Source organism: Abrus precatorius, unplaced genomic scaffold (assembly GCF_003935025.1).
Source record: "Abrus precatorius isolate BTA unplaced genomic scaffold, Abrus_2018 Scaffold11, whole genome shotgun sequence".
Lineage (NCBI taxonomy): Eukaryota > Viridiplantae > Streptophyta > Magnoliopsida > Fabales > Fabaceae > Abrus > Abrus precatorius.
In genome coordinates this window covers 23,664,282-23,683,254 of record NW_020874303.1, presented here as the reverse complement: position 1 = coordinate 23,683,254, position 18,973 = coordinate 23,664,282, and the positions used below count along the sequence as shown (strand labels likewise).

Genomic DNA, 18,973 nt, shown 5'->3' with positions numbered 1-18,973 from the left:
GTAAAATTGATTTTGGCTTTCATTCAATTAGATTGTTTTTTATTTTATAAAAATGTTTTTGACTCTGTTGGCTAGTAATTTTACCTAATTACAAAATTATTTTATTACCTGATGAATTTATTTTATTAAAATAAAAGTGTTTAGTATATTTGATCTTAGTTAATATTAAGTTGGAATATAATAACTACTTTTACAAACTTTTATCTAAAAAAATAACTTTGTATAAAATATTTGAACATCATCTAAGTATTACTTTTTCTGTGTATGTGTGCGTTAAAGATTTTTCAATTCCTAGCTAAAGAATATATCTTCTAAGAGGTGGAGAGATCGTTGAAGTGGATATCATTTCTAACAATAAAACTTTTTTTAATATACACATGATAACACAATTTAATTCCTATTAACATATTTAAGAAACTCAATTATTTATCAACTTTGTCATATTTTTGTTAATAACTAAGTGCAATATATTAATACTATTTATTATAATCTATTTCTATATATTCAAAAAAATGAGTCTTTATTTTTAAATGAAAATGTTTTTAAGAGTTTTTTTTACTATGTCATATGACTTCTAATGCATTAATTATTATTTTTAAATTTAATATTAATTTAATTTTTTATTTTCCAAAACTTATTTTTTTATTTTTAGACATCTTATCTTTTTAGTTTAGCTTTACTTAATGTAATAAAATATTTAATAATAATATTTTTTTAACTTTAAAAATAATCATATAATATTTGGGGGCGTGATTTGATCAACCAGAATATTCCGATTTGTTTCTTAATAAATGAAACAAAGCCTAACCAATCCTTTTTGAGATTTTTCTTTTTGGTGTGAAATTAATGCTACAAGAATATGGAATTTGAATGGAGAACCATACTTGAAAAGATTTATATATTTGGAGAACTACTTTACAGTTAAGATATTAATGGGAGGGACCAATTAACTATAGGAAATAGAAAAAGTTCATATGCATTAAGCTGATACTCAATACAGTGAAATAGCTAGGCCATATTATTATATCCCAACTATTAAGAGTATAAATACGAAAAAAAGGCCATGTATGCAACGAAACAAAACAAAACAAAACAAAAAGAAATATAAATAAGTGTAATGCGGTTTTAATATTTGATTCCAAATGTGTAATATAAAAACTTAAACCAAGTATTAAAATATTATTACTCTATAAGTTTTAAAGACTATGGGGCTATATATTTTGTTGCATATAGCTTCCTATTTCCAGTTGATTTCTTTTAATATATAATGATATATATAATTAATTAGAGTATGATTTACTCTTCTTTTAATATAGCATGGTATATATTTTGTTGGCTAATTTGATTAAAATTGACGATGTATTAATAAACTCTCATTAGTTTAAGTACAGCTAACAAAATGGAGAATACTCTATTTAAGACTGAATTATAAAATATCACGTCTATTCATGCCTCAAAGATAAATCTTCGAGTTAGGTTTAACGTTGAGTTTTATAATTCCATAAAAAAATATAATGCAAATAAGTGAAATAAAAAATTAATTTAAACTAAAAATTTAACATTTAAATCTTATTTTTTTTAATAAAAGATAAAATTTAGATACAGTTTATTTTAATAAAAAATAATATTTAATATTATTGCATGTTATCAAATAAAATTTTAATTTTAATAGATGATAATATTAACAGCACTTATAAGACAATACATAAATTTATATCTTACCATCTTATCGCCTCTGCTTCCAAGACTCTTCTCCATACAATTGAAGCCAATGCACATATGATATATATGATGTATTGATTGCTTGCTCTCAAGGGAGAAAAATTGTTCGACACTCGAATAACAAATTCAAAATTCAATAGGCAGAAACATTCTAAGAGATAAAATTAATTAAGCAATAAAAGATTGACTTACCAATCCAAATTACATTCAAATTTCATGTTTAGCTTTGGATTGACATGGAGCCGTGGACATTAACAAACCTTGACTATGACAAAGCATGACTTAACAAATTTGTTTATCCTCAATTAGGACAATAGTAACATTATTGATGAGTGAGCAAATCAATTGAAAAAAAGGCTTTTGGAGTGGGCAAAAGAGTTACGTGCTACCAATAATAAAGATGAAATATGGCTACAAAAGGACATCCGGGTTGGTAATTCAAACCAAAAAGAGAAACAAGAAATACAGGATTCAATTCATTTTTTATCCTAGCTAGCATAAACTAAACCATACAAACTACAATAATTTTTCTTTTTTATTTTGTTGTATCAAACAAAGAGTGTCAATAAATATATGATTCAATTCATTTTCGGTCCTAGCGTAAGCGTTTTTTTTTCTCTCTCAATTTTATTGTATAAAAAAACAGAAACAAAGTGAGGATTAGTTTGGACTTAAACAATTGACCTGGCTTGCGTGGACGTGATAATGATTCGTGATCGTAGGGACTCCATTGACTTTTGAAAGCAAGGATAGTACAACTACAACGCCAAATTCCTAAACTCAGTTCAAAAAGTTTTAAAAAGGGATATTCAACTGCTCCCTCTCTCATTTCATTATGGCCTCATTCATGTTCAGCCACGTACCACACTAACCAAGCATACCCTCTATACAACTATTCCTCAATAACTATGCCTCACCCAACTACTGCATCCTCCTCCTCTAATCACTTATTATTTTTCAATTTTCTTTATTTCTAAGAGTCAATCTCTGCCCACCGTTGCATTCCATACACCTCTACGAATATGTTCATTCAAGAAACGCTCACTGCTATCTTAAAGATACTCCTTCAAAGAATTAAAAGTAGAACATTTTTATTTAAAGATCATTAAGGTTTTAAACGTGGATTCAATCTAAAATGAAAGGAAGTAGGTTTTAAATTTAAGTGATTTGTTTGTTTAAAATACTTTAATTAATTTAAATTTATCTTTCTTTTATCTATATATTTTGTAATTAGTTACTAATGTATCTATGTAAAACTTTTATTGTTTAATAAAAATGTTTGTTTTTAATTTTTTTTAAATATTAATCTCAATTTTTAGAGTTAAATATAGGTAATTATATTAATATTAATATTCATTAAAAATTTATTTGTTATATTTTTATAACAATATAATTCATGTGTTACTTTTAATAAAAGATTATTTTTAAATATTTAAACTTAACCATTCAGACCAAATTAGCAAAACCCTTAATTTTTTAACCAGATCAGTCAAGAGTGAAGACCTTATTTATTACTATAAGGCCATTTTCTTTTCCTTATATTTCCCATGCTGTGTTACCTGACCCACGTTGACCTTCTTATTGCTCAATATCAGCTTATATCTCATCTTCATTTAACTCTCTCAACGAATAACGGGACATTAATGGCAACTGAGGAGCTTCGCTGCAGTGTTGTCTTCTCATTTGCAGTCTCTCATCTCTCATTTGTCACCCATTTCAATGCTTTTTAGCAATACGCATGCAACAAATGCCAACGCATGCCTTCCCATGCATCCATATCTCTTCTGCCAACACATACACACTTTAAGAGTCAATCATAAAAGCACGCATAGCCCAAGAACAACCACAAACCATCTTCCAAACCCCCCAAAAACACCATAATGTTACTCTGCTTTCATCTTCATCATTAATAACAATTTTATTGCAACTTGAAACCAAGGGATATTATATACCTCACCACTTTGGTCAAGCTTGTGAGTGTTTGAAAGGTGAGAAATTGAACCTTCACCCAAATGCCACCAACAATGAGGATTTCAACACATGCAATAGTTGTGTTCCTTTTGTGGTTTTCTTCTACGCTACTAGTCCTTGGGCAGGGTAACTTAGATAGTGAGACAACATTGAGAGTGCTTTTGGAAGTGAAGAAGTCTTTTGCGGAAGACCCACAAAATGTTCTAAGTGATTGGTCAGAGGACAATACAAACTACTGCACTTGGAGAGGGGTGTCATGTGGATTTAACTCAATTTCAAACTCTTTAGATGATGACTCGGTGCAAGTGGTGGGTCTCAACCTTTCTGACTCGTCACTCACTGGGTTAGTATCCCCTTCACTCGGTCGTTTGCAAAACCTACTCCATCTTGATCTCTCTTCCAACAGCCTCACGGGTCCCATTCCACCTAATCTCTCCAACCTCACTTCCTTGGAATCTATGCTTCTCTTCTCTAACCAACTTACGGGTCAAATTCCCATTGAGTTTAGCTCGCTCACGAGTCTCCGAGTCATGCGACTCGGTGACAATGCATTAACGGGTACGATTCCCGCGTCTCTTGGGAATCTGTTCAACCTGGTCAACCTTGGTTTGGCTTCCAGTGGGCTCACCGGGTCGATTCCACCTCAACTCGGTCAACTCAGTCTCTTGGAGAATCTGATCCTGCAGGACAACGAGTTAATGGGCCCGATTCCTACCGAGTTGGGGAACTGCTCAAGCCTCACCATTTTCACTGCAGCTAACAACAAACTCAATGGGTCAATTCCGAGTGAACTGGGTCAACTCAAGAATCTGCAAATCCTCAACCTTGGCAACAACAGCATTTCACGGGAGATTCCGAGTCAACTCGGAAACATGAGTGAACTCGTTTACTTGAACTTCATGGGAAACCAGCTCGAGGGTGCTATTCCACCGGCACTAGCTCAACTGGGAAATCTTCAAAATCTGGACTTGTCAATGAACAAGCTCGGTGGAGGAATTCCGGTGGAGTTAGGCAACATGGGTCAGTTAGCTTACATGGTTCTGTCTGGTAACAACCTTAACTGTGTCATACCAAGAGCCATTTGTTCCAATGCAACAAGTTTGGAACACTTGATGCTGTCAGAAAGTGGACTTCATGGTGAGATTCCATTTGAGCTGAGTCAGTGCCAGCAACTGAAGCAACTTGATTTGTCCAACAACTCACTCAATGGGTCCATTCCTCTTGAACTTTATGGGTTGCTTGGGTTAACTGATCTCTTGCTGAACAACAACAGCTTGGTTGGTTCCATCTCTCCCTTCATAGGAAACCTCAGTAGCTTGCAAACTCTCGCTTTATTTCACAACAATTTGCAGGGTTCTCTGCCTAGAGAGATTGGAAGGCTTGGGAAATTGGAAATTTTGTATCTTTATGATAATAAGTTGTCTGGGGCTATACCTAAGGAGATTGGCAATTGTTCTAGCTTGCAAATGGTTGATTTCTTTGGAAACAATTTCAGTGGGGAAATTCCCATCACTATTGGAAGGCTGAAAGAGTTGAATTTCCTTCACCTTAGGCAGAACGAGCTTGTGGGTGAGATTCCAGCCACCTTGGGCAACTGTTATAAATTGAACATTCTGGATTTGGCTGACAATCAGCTCTCAGGTGCAATTCCTGCAACGTTTGGATTCCTCAAGGCATTGCAACAGGTCATGCTCTACAACAATTCTCTTGAAGGTAACCTCCCTCACCAACTGATAAATGTAGCAAAATTGACCAGAGTGAATCTTTCAAAGAATAGATTGAATGGTAGTATGGCTGCATTGTGTAGCTCTCGGTCCTTTCTTTCTTTTGATGTTACCAACAATGAGTTTGAGGGTGAAATTCCTTCCCAACTAGGAAGCTCACCATCCCTTGAGAGGCTGAGATTAGGTAACAATAAATTTTCGGGTGAAATTCCTAGGACATTGGGAAAAATCAGTGAGCTTTCATTGTTAGACCTCTCAGGAAATTCACTCACTGGACCAATACCAGCTGAGCTTTCTTTGTGCAACAAACTGGCTTATATTGATTTAAACAGTAATCTTCTGTTTGGACAAATACCATCATGGCTTGGAAGTTTGCCCCAGTTAGGGGAGCTTAAGCTTTCCTCCAATAACTTTTCTGGACCTCTTCCATTAGGCCTATTCAAATGTTCTAAATTGCTGGTTCTCTCTCTAAATGACAACTCTCTGAATGGAAGTCTTCCAGCTGATATTGGTGATCTTGCATACCTTAACGTCCTCAGGCTTGACCATAATAACTTATCTGGACCAATCCCTCCGGAGATAGGTAAGTTGAGCAAGCTTTATGAGCTCCAGCTCTCTAGAAATAAGTTCAATGGTGAGATGCCAACTGAGATTGGAAAACTTCAAAATCTTCAAATCATTTTAGACCTCAGTTACAATAATCTCTCAGGTCACATCCCAACTTCTCTTGGGACGCTGTCAAAGTTAGAAGCACTTGATCTTTCCCACAATCAACTCACTGGAGAAGCCCCTCCACAAGTTGGTGAAATGAGCAGCTTGGGAAAGCTTGATCTCTCTTACAACAACCTTCAAGGAAAATTGGACAAGCAATTCTCCCACTGGCCAATTGAGGCCTTTGTAGGAAACCTACATCTTTGTGGAAGCCCTCTTGAGCGCTGCCATGGCGATGATGCATCAGGCAGTGAACCGTCAAGCCTAAGTGATTCATCAATAGTGATTATCTCTTCTATTTCAACTCTAGCTGCAGTTTCACTTTTGATACTTGCTGCAAGAATCGTCTTCAAAAACAAGCAAGAATTTTGCAGGAAAGGCAGTGAAGTGAACTATGTCTACTCTTCCTCTTCATCGCAAGCACAGAGAAGACCACTGTTCCAACTAAATGATCCTGGAAAGAGAGATTTCAGGTGGGAAGATATCATGGATGCCACGAACAATCTCAGTGATGATTTCATGATTGGATCAGGAGGTTCAGGGAAGATCTACAAAGCAGACTTGGCCACCGGAGAAACAGTGGCTGTCAAGAAGATTTCATCCAAAGATGAGTTTATGTTAAACAAAAGCTTCATAAGAGAAGTTAAGACACTAGGGAGGATTAGGCATAGACATCTGGTGAAGCTGATAGGATATTGTAGCAATAAAGACAAAGAAGCAAGTTGGAATCTGTTGATATACGAGTACATGGAGAATGGAAGTGTATGGGATTGGCTTCATGGGAAACCAGCCAAGGCAAGCAAAGTAAAGAGGAGCCTTGACTGGGATACAAGATTCAAAATTGCTGTGGGATTAGCTCAAGGAGTGGAGTACCTCCATCATGATTGTGTGCCAAAGATCATTCATAGGGACATCAAATCCAGTAACGTATTGCTAGATTCCAAAATGGAGGCACACTTGGGAGATTTTGGACTGGCAAAAGCAATCATTGAGAATTATGACTCCAATACTGAGTCTAATTCTTGGTTTGCTGGGTCTTATGGCTACATAGCTCCAGGTAGTGATCAAACTGCTGATTTGAATTTACCTTGATATATTGTCGTTTTCGTCTAACTTCACTTGTTTGATATTGGCTTTATTTTCAGAGTATGCATACTCCCTACAGGCAACAGAAAAAAGTGATGTTTACAGCATGGGAATCGTGCTAATGGAGCTTGTTAGTGGTAAAATGCCAACAAATGAATTTTTTGGTGCTGATATGGACATGGTGAGATGGGTGGAGATGCATATTGATATGCATGGCTCTGCCAGTGAGGAATTAATAGATCCTGAGCTGAAACCTCTTTTGCCTGCCCAAGAGTTTGCTGCATTTCAAGTGCTTGAGATAGCCTTACAGTGCACCAAAACTACACCACAGGAGAGGCCGTCTTCAAGGAAAGCATGCGATCTTCTCCTCCATGTATTCAACAACAGGGTGGTGGACTTTGAGAAGATGAATTTGGATCATTACAAGTGATTTTGTTTCCAAAGGATTGATACAAATCTTAACATTGTGAAAGAGTTGCGCTCATGATACTTATTACATTTTTTTTTTCACATTAATTAGACGTTATCCAGGGAGACACTGGCATTGTTGCTGTTATTTAAGTTTATTAAAAGGCATTCAACTCGGTTAAGAATCAAATTTTCTAATATTTAATTAATCAAAAGATATATTTTAATAAATTTTATCTTATTTTATTTTGTTTCTACCGAACTAAAAATCATACAATTCACATTCTTACTTTTAAAGGTCTCCTCGCGACCACCTAACCATCTTGAAACGGAAAGACAAGCCTGGGTGGATAAAAATATACTTGCTGTGTTGAACCGGCACTTTCTTGGTTCAAACTCGGGAATTGCCGAGTCTTTTAAGTTAAATCTATCCTTCTCAATTACCTTACCCATCCCCAGTCCCAGCCTTTAAATAAATGTTAAAAATATTGTAAGGAGAATAAACGTTACAAAGAGATGAAATGTAAATAAGTATTAAGGCACCATAAATCCAAGTCCTTGAACAACTACACTCAGCTTCCAAGGTTTTTCCAGCATTGAACCTAAAAATATCTTCTTTTAATCTTTCAGGTAATTATGCTTTTTAAAATATTAACCACCACCGAGGCTAATGGAATGCATTTGAATCAGGACATCCAAAAGCACCTTTACCATAAAAATTAAACTAGTCATCAACGGCGGGCACGACCACAACGTAGCTGTCCTTTCAAAGTGCAGTTATAATTCAGTTTACTGGGAAACCACTCGTTTCAGCACAGTGAAAAAAAGAGAGCAGTTATACGACCAGAAATATTTAACAGAACTCAACTACAATTTGTAAGGATTCACCAGTGAATATTAGATCAGTAGTGAAGAGAATTACTCATCAATCCAACACTCAAAAAATATGACCACACAAACTTTGGCAAAAGAAAATAAAAAAATCTATCTAGCATTTTTCAGAAACAAACTTTCATGAGATCACTAAAACCCCACAATCACCAAACTAAAGGCATGCACACATATTGGAGTCACAGTTACCATGATATTACAGTCAAGCAAGTTATCGCGTTTAATCTTATTACTAATGAAGCCACAAGGCCATAACATTGTCATCTAACATTTTCCCTGCTTGCAAAAGCTTGGGCACAAAATAGGTTGATTGGCATGAAAAAGATTTAACAACCTTACAAACATGGCAATTTGAAATAAAAAATACAAAGGTAACAAGTTCAACATATTTCATGATTATTTTCACAAACTGCTGCAATCCTTTAAGACATGCATTAATCGTCATCTCCATCTGCAATGCAATATAACAAATAAATAGAATGCAATGAGATAATAAAATGATGATGTAAAAATACCAATGTAATCCAAAAACACCATATCCAGAGCATTCAGCTGAGGAGCAGCTAGATCCAAAAACATTTGAAGCATAAACTCATCATTGACGAGCAAGGAACATGCTTTAGAGATTACCATAAAATTCTACAATGTCAAGCAATTGAATGACAGTAAAACTAAAATTCCAGACTTGAAATGCTAAAAGAGAATTAGTGACCAATCAAATAAGAGCACAACAACAACAACAAAAGCCATATCCACAAAGATCACCAAAAATCCCATCATAGCAGCACATAAAAATATCCAATAACACATTAAGAAAAAGGGTAACAAGAACAAAATTCGAGTAATCAGTTCCCCTAACCATCAGAAGAATCACATTTCTTGCTAGGCTATTCACCATCTCCACAGATTAAAAATTTAAAATTGTAGTGGCCACCACAAGTTAAAAAAATTGTCTGTAGTCTTCTAATAAACCATCTATCGAGAAAACAAGCAAAATCTTCATTACCATTCACCACAACATACAACTCACTTAACTTAAAAAGAATCATATTCTTCAGCACAGAGCGCCACTGTTTTACATGGAACTACATTTCGAGATCACATTATTTAAGTGAATTACACACTTACATAGGCTACATCATCCTCTTCTATTTAACAATTTTCAAACACCATAGTAATTTAAGAGCAAACGAAACAGTAATATTCACCTCACAAGCGATCTCAAGAAGAGAGATATTTATCCAAATCCAAGGTCACGAAAACCTAAATCAAAATGCATTTCATATATTATCTTGTTGAGGCAATTGAAGTGAAAAGAAAGAGAACCTATGTAACGTCTTTCATTAGCGGCCTTGGCTTTTTCGAGCATCTTATCGAGGTCTTGTTCGACCTGAGCCTCCCATTTGAGAAGCTGATTGACGAAGACGACGCCCAAGCCCATTCCGATGACGTGCTCCCATGGATCTGAATTAAAAAACAATTAATAGAATGAAAAATGGAATTGGAATTGCAGGAGAGAGAGAGAGAGAGATACGGCGCATGTAGGGGAGTTTGCGGAGAGCGTTGGAATACATCTGAGTCCCCAAACCCAGTAAGGCTCCGATCGCTGTCGCACTCAGTACCATTTTTCTTCCTTCTCTCTGCCACACACCAAACACTCGGCACTTTGATTCTACAACTTCCTCAACCAAACCAAACCTAATTTTTTCTCAAATTGGAATTTCTTTTTTTCTTTTTCGGAAAGAAAATAGGCACGCCTTCTTGACGTGGCTTACAAATTACAATGTATACAAGTTTTATTATGCTTTGTAGATCGAAAATTAAATTGTATTCTTAATTTTATATTTTAATCTCAAGAATTAATTTTAAAAGAGTATAAAATATTCTTTCAAGTTTATAAGTATTATAATAAATTCATTTTTATTTTGATTTAAAATAAAATATTTTTATTAAATTAAATTAAGATCTAATTAAATATTATAAACATGATTTAATTTATTTTTATAAATTTATATTTTAAAAATTGTTTATATTATTGTTTATTAATAATGTGTCTTATATCCCTACCCCTCATTACAAGAATTGCCATATTATGAATAGATATATGTCATATTACTATTAAATAATAGTAGAAATTATTTTTAAAATTTATAAAAAATACAACTTGATATTTAGAAGTGACATCATGTTTAACTTTATCTAAAAGTCTATTTTGTATTATTTAATTTCTAAATATATTAAATTACTTATACTTTTTTTTGTCTTTTTTTACAAAAATATAAACAAGATATGAGTAAAATATAAATAAGATTAACATATGGGAATCAACAAATTATGAGCAAGTTAATACATTTAGGTGCACTTGAAAATGTAACTTAATTAAATACATATTTAATAAACTTTTTTATTTAAAATTCTATATCATAAATTTAACAATAAATTTTCTTAAAATAAATTATAAAAAACTAATTATAATAAGATATATTGAAAAGCTTATTAAAATAAGTTTAAAATAATTTATAAAAATTATGAGCTATTTTCATAAATTCTTTATAAACTCTTTAATATTTTCTTAATACTTAAATTGTACATAACAAAAATTTTAGGAATTAAGATAACTTTTTAAAAACATAGAAAATTTAGAACCCAACAAAAACAATTGGAAAACTAAGTCGCAGGATATGAAAAAAAAAATCTCTCATAAAATTACAAATTACATTGCCATGTAAATTATAAATTTCCACGTATTCAATAATGAAACTGATTATATTTTCCTTTATTTTAGTCTTCAAATTCCTATCTGCTCTGATAGCTACATATCATGAGAACATTTATGAATAATACTCTGTATATATACACAAATATACAACCAATATGAACATACTCAACTATAACTATACAAAAGCATTGGCATTGAGTGCATAGGGGAACTAGGCATCCATGTATGGTGTAAAGGATTCTATCTGAAAGTTTCTGTTTTGTATTCTCCTTATGATGAATGGTGTCGCTGTTTGTTTTCATGTCCACTTCTTGTTATATAGACAAACCCAAAAAAACTAAGGGCAAGAGAAGAATCGAAGTTTAGATATTTGTAACAGCTTTAAATCTGTCATAAAACATAGTGAAGGAGGGCATGTCTTGATTTGTTCAAAGCATTGCCTTGTCCATTGTAGAAAGACTCAGGATAAAGTATGGATAATAGTATGTATTTATTAAAAACTATTGAATGTACATAATACATTTTGAAAAAAATCTCGTGCATTTCTCCTTTTGAAAAACATAAGTACATAAAGTACCTGGTAATGGAGAAGTAACAAACTAGTATCATTACCCAGCACGGATATCTTGAATTTTAGTTAGACTTGGAAAATAATATGGAGTGAAGATGGTTGAGGAGAGTAGAATGAGTGCATGCTCTAAAACACGTTGAAAATCATGTAAACATGAATCCAACGCACAAGCTGTACACAAGAAGTAACGTTGAAGTTAACGTGAATTCATGACCATACAACGTGAATCCAGATAAGTACTAAGAAATGGAACTACTCTCGACTCATTTTTAATAGAAAAGGGTGGATTTCCTTCTTTGTAGTTTATTAACTTTGAGGACTTATTCCCCTACAACTAAACCATGCCCACCATGGAAGATTCTGTGTCAGCATATACTCGAACAACATCTATGATTGGAGATTGACATTTTGGACATTTTCCACTGTTCCATTGCAACTCATTGGCACACTTGAAACATGCACACATGTGACCACATCTGTAAGAAATAAAGTGACAAGATGAGTACTACGTTTTAAGATTAGAAATAAATCAATTTAACATGATCATTCTTCTCAAAAGGAAATACCTATATAAAAGTGAGTTTACTTTCTTCTCATTGCAAATGCAACAGTTGCCTTTCTTTGGTGTTCTGTTATGGAACTTCTTTTCTTCTTCTGTAATTACAATCATGTTTCATATACATAAGGGAGCAAAGACCTCTATTAGAAAACAAACTTTTCTACAGGTAACTTTATTGTGAAAAAGAAAAAGGCATAAAATGAGCTAAGGCAAAATTATTATTTTCATTCCATTTCCAGGGTTTTTTGTTAAGAAAACTGACCAAAGGAGGAAACGAAATGTTATTCATAACTTTACGATAATCATGTCGTGTTCCAAAATCAATTATTAAACTTTTTTATTCATATATAAATTTATTTATTGAATCAAGGAAAGTAAGTTAATTGTTTAGAATAATGGCACCTCTTGCATTTAAAATGAGTCAATATTTCGGTACAAGACATACATCAACATATAGACCAAAAACAAAGAAGATTCATATTAATTAACATTGTTAAACAAAAATAATCACAGACCTGTGTGAACCTCTTGGTTCTTAGATTGTTGTAATTGCATTTGCATCTGCATGTCCATGCAACATTTTATTGATTTCCTTAGCTCAGACATCTCATGAAAAAGTTGATCCATCTGTCCTCGCAATTCATATATGAATTCCATTTCCTATAATCCACAATAGAATTGTATTGTTAAAAATATATTTAAACATGTAATCAGATTTATTTTCTGGTTAACAGTAAAATAAGACTCACAATTGAATGGTGATTTATGGATGAAGAGTATTGTCGATTATCTTGATAGAATGATTGAGATTGATGAGAAGTTGGTGGTGAGGACATAGACACAAGTCTATCAGAATCATCTCCAGCATCATTGTCTCTGTAACTCCATGATGATGGGGAAGGTGCATGCAGTGATGAAGAGGAATGATTAAAATAATCACCTTCATGATCTGAACCACTAATGATGCTCTTCTCTTCTGCTTCTTCTTCCTCATTTCTCCTCTCCTCTTCCTCTTGGACTCTATCCATTCCATCTTCTTGACTTTTGCTTCTAAAATGCAAGTGTTCTTGAAAAAATGCCATCAACTGGTCCATACTCCCTTCTTGATCTTCCTCATCACATTGACTACTAATTAGGTGTGACTTTGTTCCCATATGAGACTTCATCAATCTTTCCAACCTTTCGTGGAAGCCACTAGAAAGCAAAGTTGACACTGTTTTTCTGCAAACATAATCTTACCATGAATTAGTGCTCAATCAGGTATGTAATAATATCTCCACATGAGTTCTGTTATATGAACATCTAAAACGTAGAGAAACATAAGTTGATTATAATTTATGAGAAGAGTTTTATTCATTTTACTACTTAATTTTTTATTCTTATAATTACTTCTCGAAACGTTTATCCAAACTAGGCCTGGTATATGACACTATCAATTTTCTTTATCTTTCTTTCTTTTTCTTAAACTTTTTTCTATACAAGCATCTCAACAAATACTGCCAATATCAAAGAAGACACCAAAAAATGTCTCATTTTATATGTACAATAATTGTTTTCTGATATATATTAAGATAAAAATTTGTGTACCTTTCAAGGAGCTTACGTATCTCATCATTTGCTGAACTAAAGTCAAGCTTTTCCCTATACCATTCTTGCCTTCGTTCTTCCCAATAGCTTCTAGGCCGAGAAATATGACTGGTCCAGTCATAACTAGTTTCGTCATAATGCTGGTTACTTACCTCTTCCTCTTCTACTGTGTAATCATAACTACTTGCAGCATATTGCTGGTCACTCACCTCTTCCTCTATTGCCATCTCATCGTAATTGATTTCAGTGGTATCACCCTGTCGGTCATTTGTCACTGCCTTATGGACCATCTCATAATTTGCATTTGAATCAACCATGGATGAAGATGTCCTAATAGTTTCTTTAGGATCATAATTTTTAACTCCAAAGAATGTTCCTCGAAATGTGACATCTGAACTTGGATGAGCTTTACTATTTACACTAGTTTTAGACACGAAGTTTCGTGTAGGTTTTTCATAGCGCATGCCAGTGCTTACTATCTCTCTATTAGGACTTCTTGGATTGGATTTTTCAACCAGAGATGGAGTTCTTGGCTCATTTCCTGTGTTAAATCTTTCCCTGCATTTAATTAAAAGATTTATGCCATGTAACATCACAAACAGGAGTTGAATTATGCATCTTGTAGAGTTCTTTTTTTATTTGGTTCAACCTATTTTTGTTAGCTTACTAAGAAAGTTCTTAAAAAACAAGCAATTGTTTCTCTAATAAAAAAATATTTACAAATCATGCTAATGTTAACCTTCCATTACGTCTTGGCCATTGGTATATATATATACATACTGTATATATGATAGCCGCAGATGGTTTAAGGGTCCACATTAAGAATAGGAAGTGTTGCTATTTTTACTTCATAACCTCTAATCTAATTTAAATCATTCATCATATTTCCATGCTAATTGGTATTTATAGAGGAACTCACACAAAATCTTCAATGCATTTGCCATACCTTGACAGTCATAACTTTTTTTTTTTCCATTTTTAACTACTAGGCCAATCAAATCAATGATGTGGTAGTGTCAAAGTCTCAATTACATAAGAAGTACAAGATGAGACCAAAAAAATAAATAATAAAAAAATGGATTTTTTTCTATTCAAGTGTTATTCATCAATCACAAAAGCAGGAAGATGTCATCTTTGATTAAAAATTACTATACCTAAGTTGCATAATTGCTGAAGATCCTTGTTGTCTGTTCACTTCAGATGCTGCCGGTTTCTGGCCAGATAGATCAAAAACAGCTATTCCACGTTGTAATAATCTAAGTCGAAGCAATGACTACATGCAAAGTGTGATACAAAGAAAATTAATTGCAACAGAAAAGTACTTAAACACCACCCTACCTTTTTATCCAAGTATAAAAATGAAGAAGCAACAAGCAAGTACCCCTTTTAGGACTTGTTTGGATATGACTCATATAAGTTCTTTTCAACTTATTTGAACAAGCTTTTTGGTATAACTCATCAAAATAATTTATTTTCTGCTTATCTCAATAAGTTTCATAAATAAATTAATGACATAAGTCATCATTTTAAAATAACTTGTTGATTAAGCCCTTCAATAAGTTATGTATCCAAACACACTTTACCTGAATTCGACCTCTTTGTGTGAACTTGGAAACTGCACCCCGCCTTGCAAGATTGTTGAGCTCTCCATGCCGGTTACTCTCAAACTGCATAAGCAAATCATTGAATGCTTGGCGTCCCCTAATACGCGGGGAACTTATGACATGAGCAAAAGCTCTATGCTCTTGTTGCTTTGGTTTAGAAAAAGGATCGCGCTCTCTGTATGGAGATCCACGCTCTCTATATGGAGATCCTGTCACACTACTACAAAGCTCATGATCATTGTCATCATTCAACAACACTTCTGAACTTCGCATTTGATTTGTATCCGTAAGTCTCTTGATAATATACGCAACTCTACCCCTCTCGTTTTCAGCAACATCTAAAGTACTAATTTTTGGTGAAGAACATGATTGATCACTTAGTCTTGTTTTATTATATTCCTCCCAATCTGGGAACGATTCCTCATTAAGGGTTCTATCACCTTCTTCTAAGACCATGCACTGTTCCTCCACAGAAACTGCATTCTCATTACTGCTTGCATCAGAACTAGTCCTTCTAGGGGAATCTGAAGCATTTGGTTTGGTGCAATTGTTGGATTGGGTTTTAAGCCTCTTCTCCCATATCCGAACAAGGAAAGAAGCACCAAGGTTTGAGATTTCACTTTCAAAGGAGCCATTAGAACGTGTAGGGGACACTTCTTTTCTAGAATTAAAACTTGATGACCTTGAAGGAAATTTGTCCTTTACCTCCACCTTGTTATTCTCAAGTGTTGTTGCCATTTTTTGTGCATGTTGTCTGGCAGTCGCAGCCCATCGATCAATGACTTTTGAGTGCCTTGGGCTCACCAATGCAGACAATGATGATTCATCTTTTTTGATATTGTGAAGCCTATCTGTGAAACTCAGGTTTCGAAGGTTATCGTTCTTAGCAACTCTTGAGACCCAAGGCCAAGTATCAATTTTGTTGGTTGGGTTTTTAGAGTCATTCTTTGGTGCAGAATCAGATATGTTAATGTTGTCTTCGACCATGTTTTTCTGAAATGCAGCATGTGTTGTGGAGCATGCATCACGACGATTAACACAACCAAATGGTGAAGATGGGGTGACTTCAACCTGGGGTGATATCATTTTCTCTTATTCTATTGGTTGGTATTTTTATGTTCCATACCCAAAACCATTGCTAGGGATGATCAATGGCTATGTGAAATTAGTTTTAAGAACACAAATCAATCAAAAGAGGAAGAATAACCCATTTCAAGATGAAGGGTGGCGGAATTGATGAAAACATTCCAACATCAAAAATCAAAATTTTCTTTGCCAAGAACCTCTATTTCTCAAAACTTTCTTTGTCGAAATGAAAAGACAAAAACAAAATGCAAGGAAATCAAAATTGCACAAAGTGGCAGAGAAAGGGTCGTTCTTACACTAAAACATAAGGAACAATTTAAGGCTAAGAAATTGCCAACAATGATCATCGCTAACTTATTTTGTTTTTATTGCCTATAGTTAGAGCATTTACAATGACGAATATGAAGTAAGAGGGAGAAAAAGAAGGAAGAAGACTAGTTTGTGTGAATTAGGAATCTGCGTGGAACTTGTTAAGATGGATTTATTTCCATCCTTGTCTCCACCCAAATTTTAGTAGGTAATTTTTCTTACCTGAATCCACCTCAATCAAACTTTGATAGTATTAAAACAAGGCTGGGTTCAGTTTATATCAAAATATATCAATAGCATTACACACTACTATATAAGTTATAAAAATAATGAACTATAAAATTATTAAAAATATATTTTATTATCTATTTTAAAATACATAATATCAATAAAAATATGATACCATAATTTAAAAATATCAATATTAAATTTTAAAATCTTATTATTAATACAAAATTTCTTAAAAATATAATTGAAAAAATAGCATACTAAACTGAGATAATATAAGATATAATTCAAATTTGTTATTAAAATATACTATATTTAATTTTAAAAACTAAAATTTAAACTCGTCAAAATTAATGTTGAGCCAAAAAAAATTAGAGAAATAAGTTCAGTCTTATACATCGCTAAATATATTTGCAACCAACATATTAGTCACTAATTAAAATCGGTAACTATTTCGGTAGTTAAAAAAATTAACAATCAATTTTTATATTTTAGCTACCAATTTTGTTGGTTGTTAAATTGAATTTTGTTTGTTGTGTGTTATTCAAATTAATATTTTCTCTTTTAGTCGTATATATTGATATTATTAATAATATTAAATAAATTTTTATTATATTATGTATATATATTTAATAGAAATTGTAATTTTAAAAAATAATACAATAAAATTTAATTAGTATCTAAAAAATGACTTTAATAACTTTTTAGTTGTTGTTCAATTTTCTTTAGTTTGTCTTTTTTTTTTTTTTAGTCCCATGCTGTTTTATATTATATTAATATAATATTATATATCATTTTTATTAAGTTAATACATTTAAGATAATTTGGATAAATAGTTATAAGTTATAAATTTTTAAATAAGTTATCAACTATAAATTATAAATTTTCAGTTAATTTTATTAAATAAATGATCAAATCAAGTTAAAAAATATCTGTCATATTTGTTAATACTAATTTTATGCTACAATATTTTGTAAAAATTGAAACGTATATTTAAGTTGAAAATTATAAATTAATTTTTAAAACTTAGTATTCTAAGAATTAGGAAGTTGCTCTCCACGACTGGACAATTTTCTGTGATGTATATCCTCGAATGTCCCACGATCTCATTAATAATAGTCATCATGATTCATGAACAACAGAATTGGCACGTCCCAAAAATTTAAAAAAAAATTTAAGGGTAATTATTGGCAGCGTCTAATAATTTATTTGTTTTCCCGGTTTTTTCAATTAAATAGGTTTTAAATTAAAAACTAATGGTTGAAGAGAATCATACACAATTTTTTATGCAAATTAAATGGTAGTAATATTATTTTCGTTTTTCGAACAGGCTATAAGATGAGAATTGAGAAAGGCATCAAATGGTTCATAGGTGATTTCCATATTTTTAGAGCTAATTCAGGAATTTTAATTTTCCTTTTATGAAAAGGATCCTTTACTCTTATCGGACACAATTATTAGTAATATTTAAAGATAAATATTAAAATTTAAAAATAATTTTTTTTAAAAAAAATACTTTTTTTAGTATTTTAGGATGTTTTGCTATGAATAAATTCAAGCAAATTTAACAATTCAAATTGAAAATTTTAAAACTAAATAGAATAAAATTTTAAAAATTAAAAATTAATTAAATTAAATAACTTTTGTATTTATATTTTAGAATTTAGCTTATATTGAATCATTAAAAATAATTATATACGCATGATACATAATCCGTTTCATTTCCTTCCTATTTGAAGAGCTCTAGATGAATTAATATTTTGACAAATATTAAACAATCTTCCCAAATTTTTTAAA

At 32.5% G+C, this 18,973-nt stretch overlaps 3 protein-coding genes across 4 annotated transcripts; 1 reads left to right on the top strand and 2 right to left on the bottom strand.

The window, feature by feature from the left end:
• The first annotated feature begins 3,746 nt into the window (after positions 1–3,746).
• On the top strand, positions 3,747–7,644 carry LOC113855869 (LRR receptor-like serine/threonine-protein kinase GSO1). The gene is made up of 2 exons (XM_027487499.1): positions 3,747–7,185; positions 7,274–7,644. Exons 1-2 carry the CDS (start codon positions 3,747–3,749, stop codon positions 7,642–7,644), a joined length of 3,810 nt encoding a protein of 1,269 aa, XP_027343300.1.
• Positions 7,645–7,950: 306 nt separating this feature from the next.
• LOC113856198 lies at positions 7,951–10,288 on the bottom strand. 2 transcript variants are annotated; one of them, XM_027487921.1, is made up of 3 exons: positions 10,048–10,284; positions 9,840–9,977; positions 8,723–8,964 (listed from the first exon to the last, which is right to left on the bottom strand). In XM_027487921.1, exons 1-3 carry the CDS (start codon positions 10,136–10,138, stop codon positions 8,948–8,950), a joined length of 246 nt encoding a protein of 81 aa, XP_027343722.1. In that variant the 5' UTR covers positions 10,139–10,284; the 3' UTR covers positions 8,723–8,947. The 2 variants fall into 2 exon arrangements, with proteins under 2 accessions (XP_027343721.1, XP_027343722.1); XM_027487920.1 differs by having other exon boundaries at positions 7,951–9,977; positions 10,048–10,288.
• Positions 10,289–12,137: 1,849 nt separating this feature from the next.
• LOC113855868 lies at positions 12,138–16,639 on the bottom strand. Its single transcript, XM_027487498.1, has 7 exons — positions 15,533–16,639; positions 15,104–15,222; positions 13,950–14,507; positions 13,112–13,583; positions 12,878–13,022; positions 12,370–12,457; positions 12,138–12,279 (listed from the first exon to the last, which is right to left on the bottom strand). The coding sequence occupies exons 1-7, from the start codon at positions 16,637–16,639 to the stop codon at positions 12,138–12,140; spliced, it is 2,631 nt and encodes an 876-aa protein (XP_027343299.1).
• Between the last annotated feature and the right edge of the window lie 2,334 nt (positions 16,640–18,973).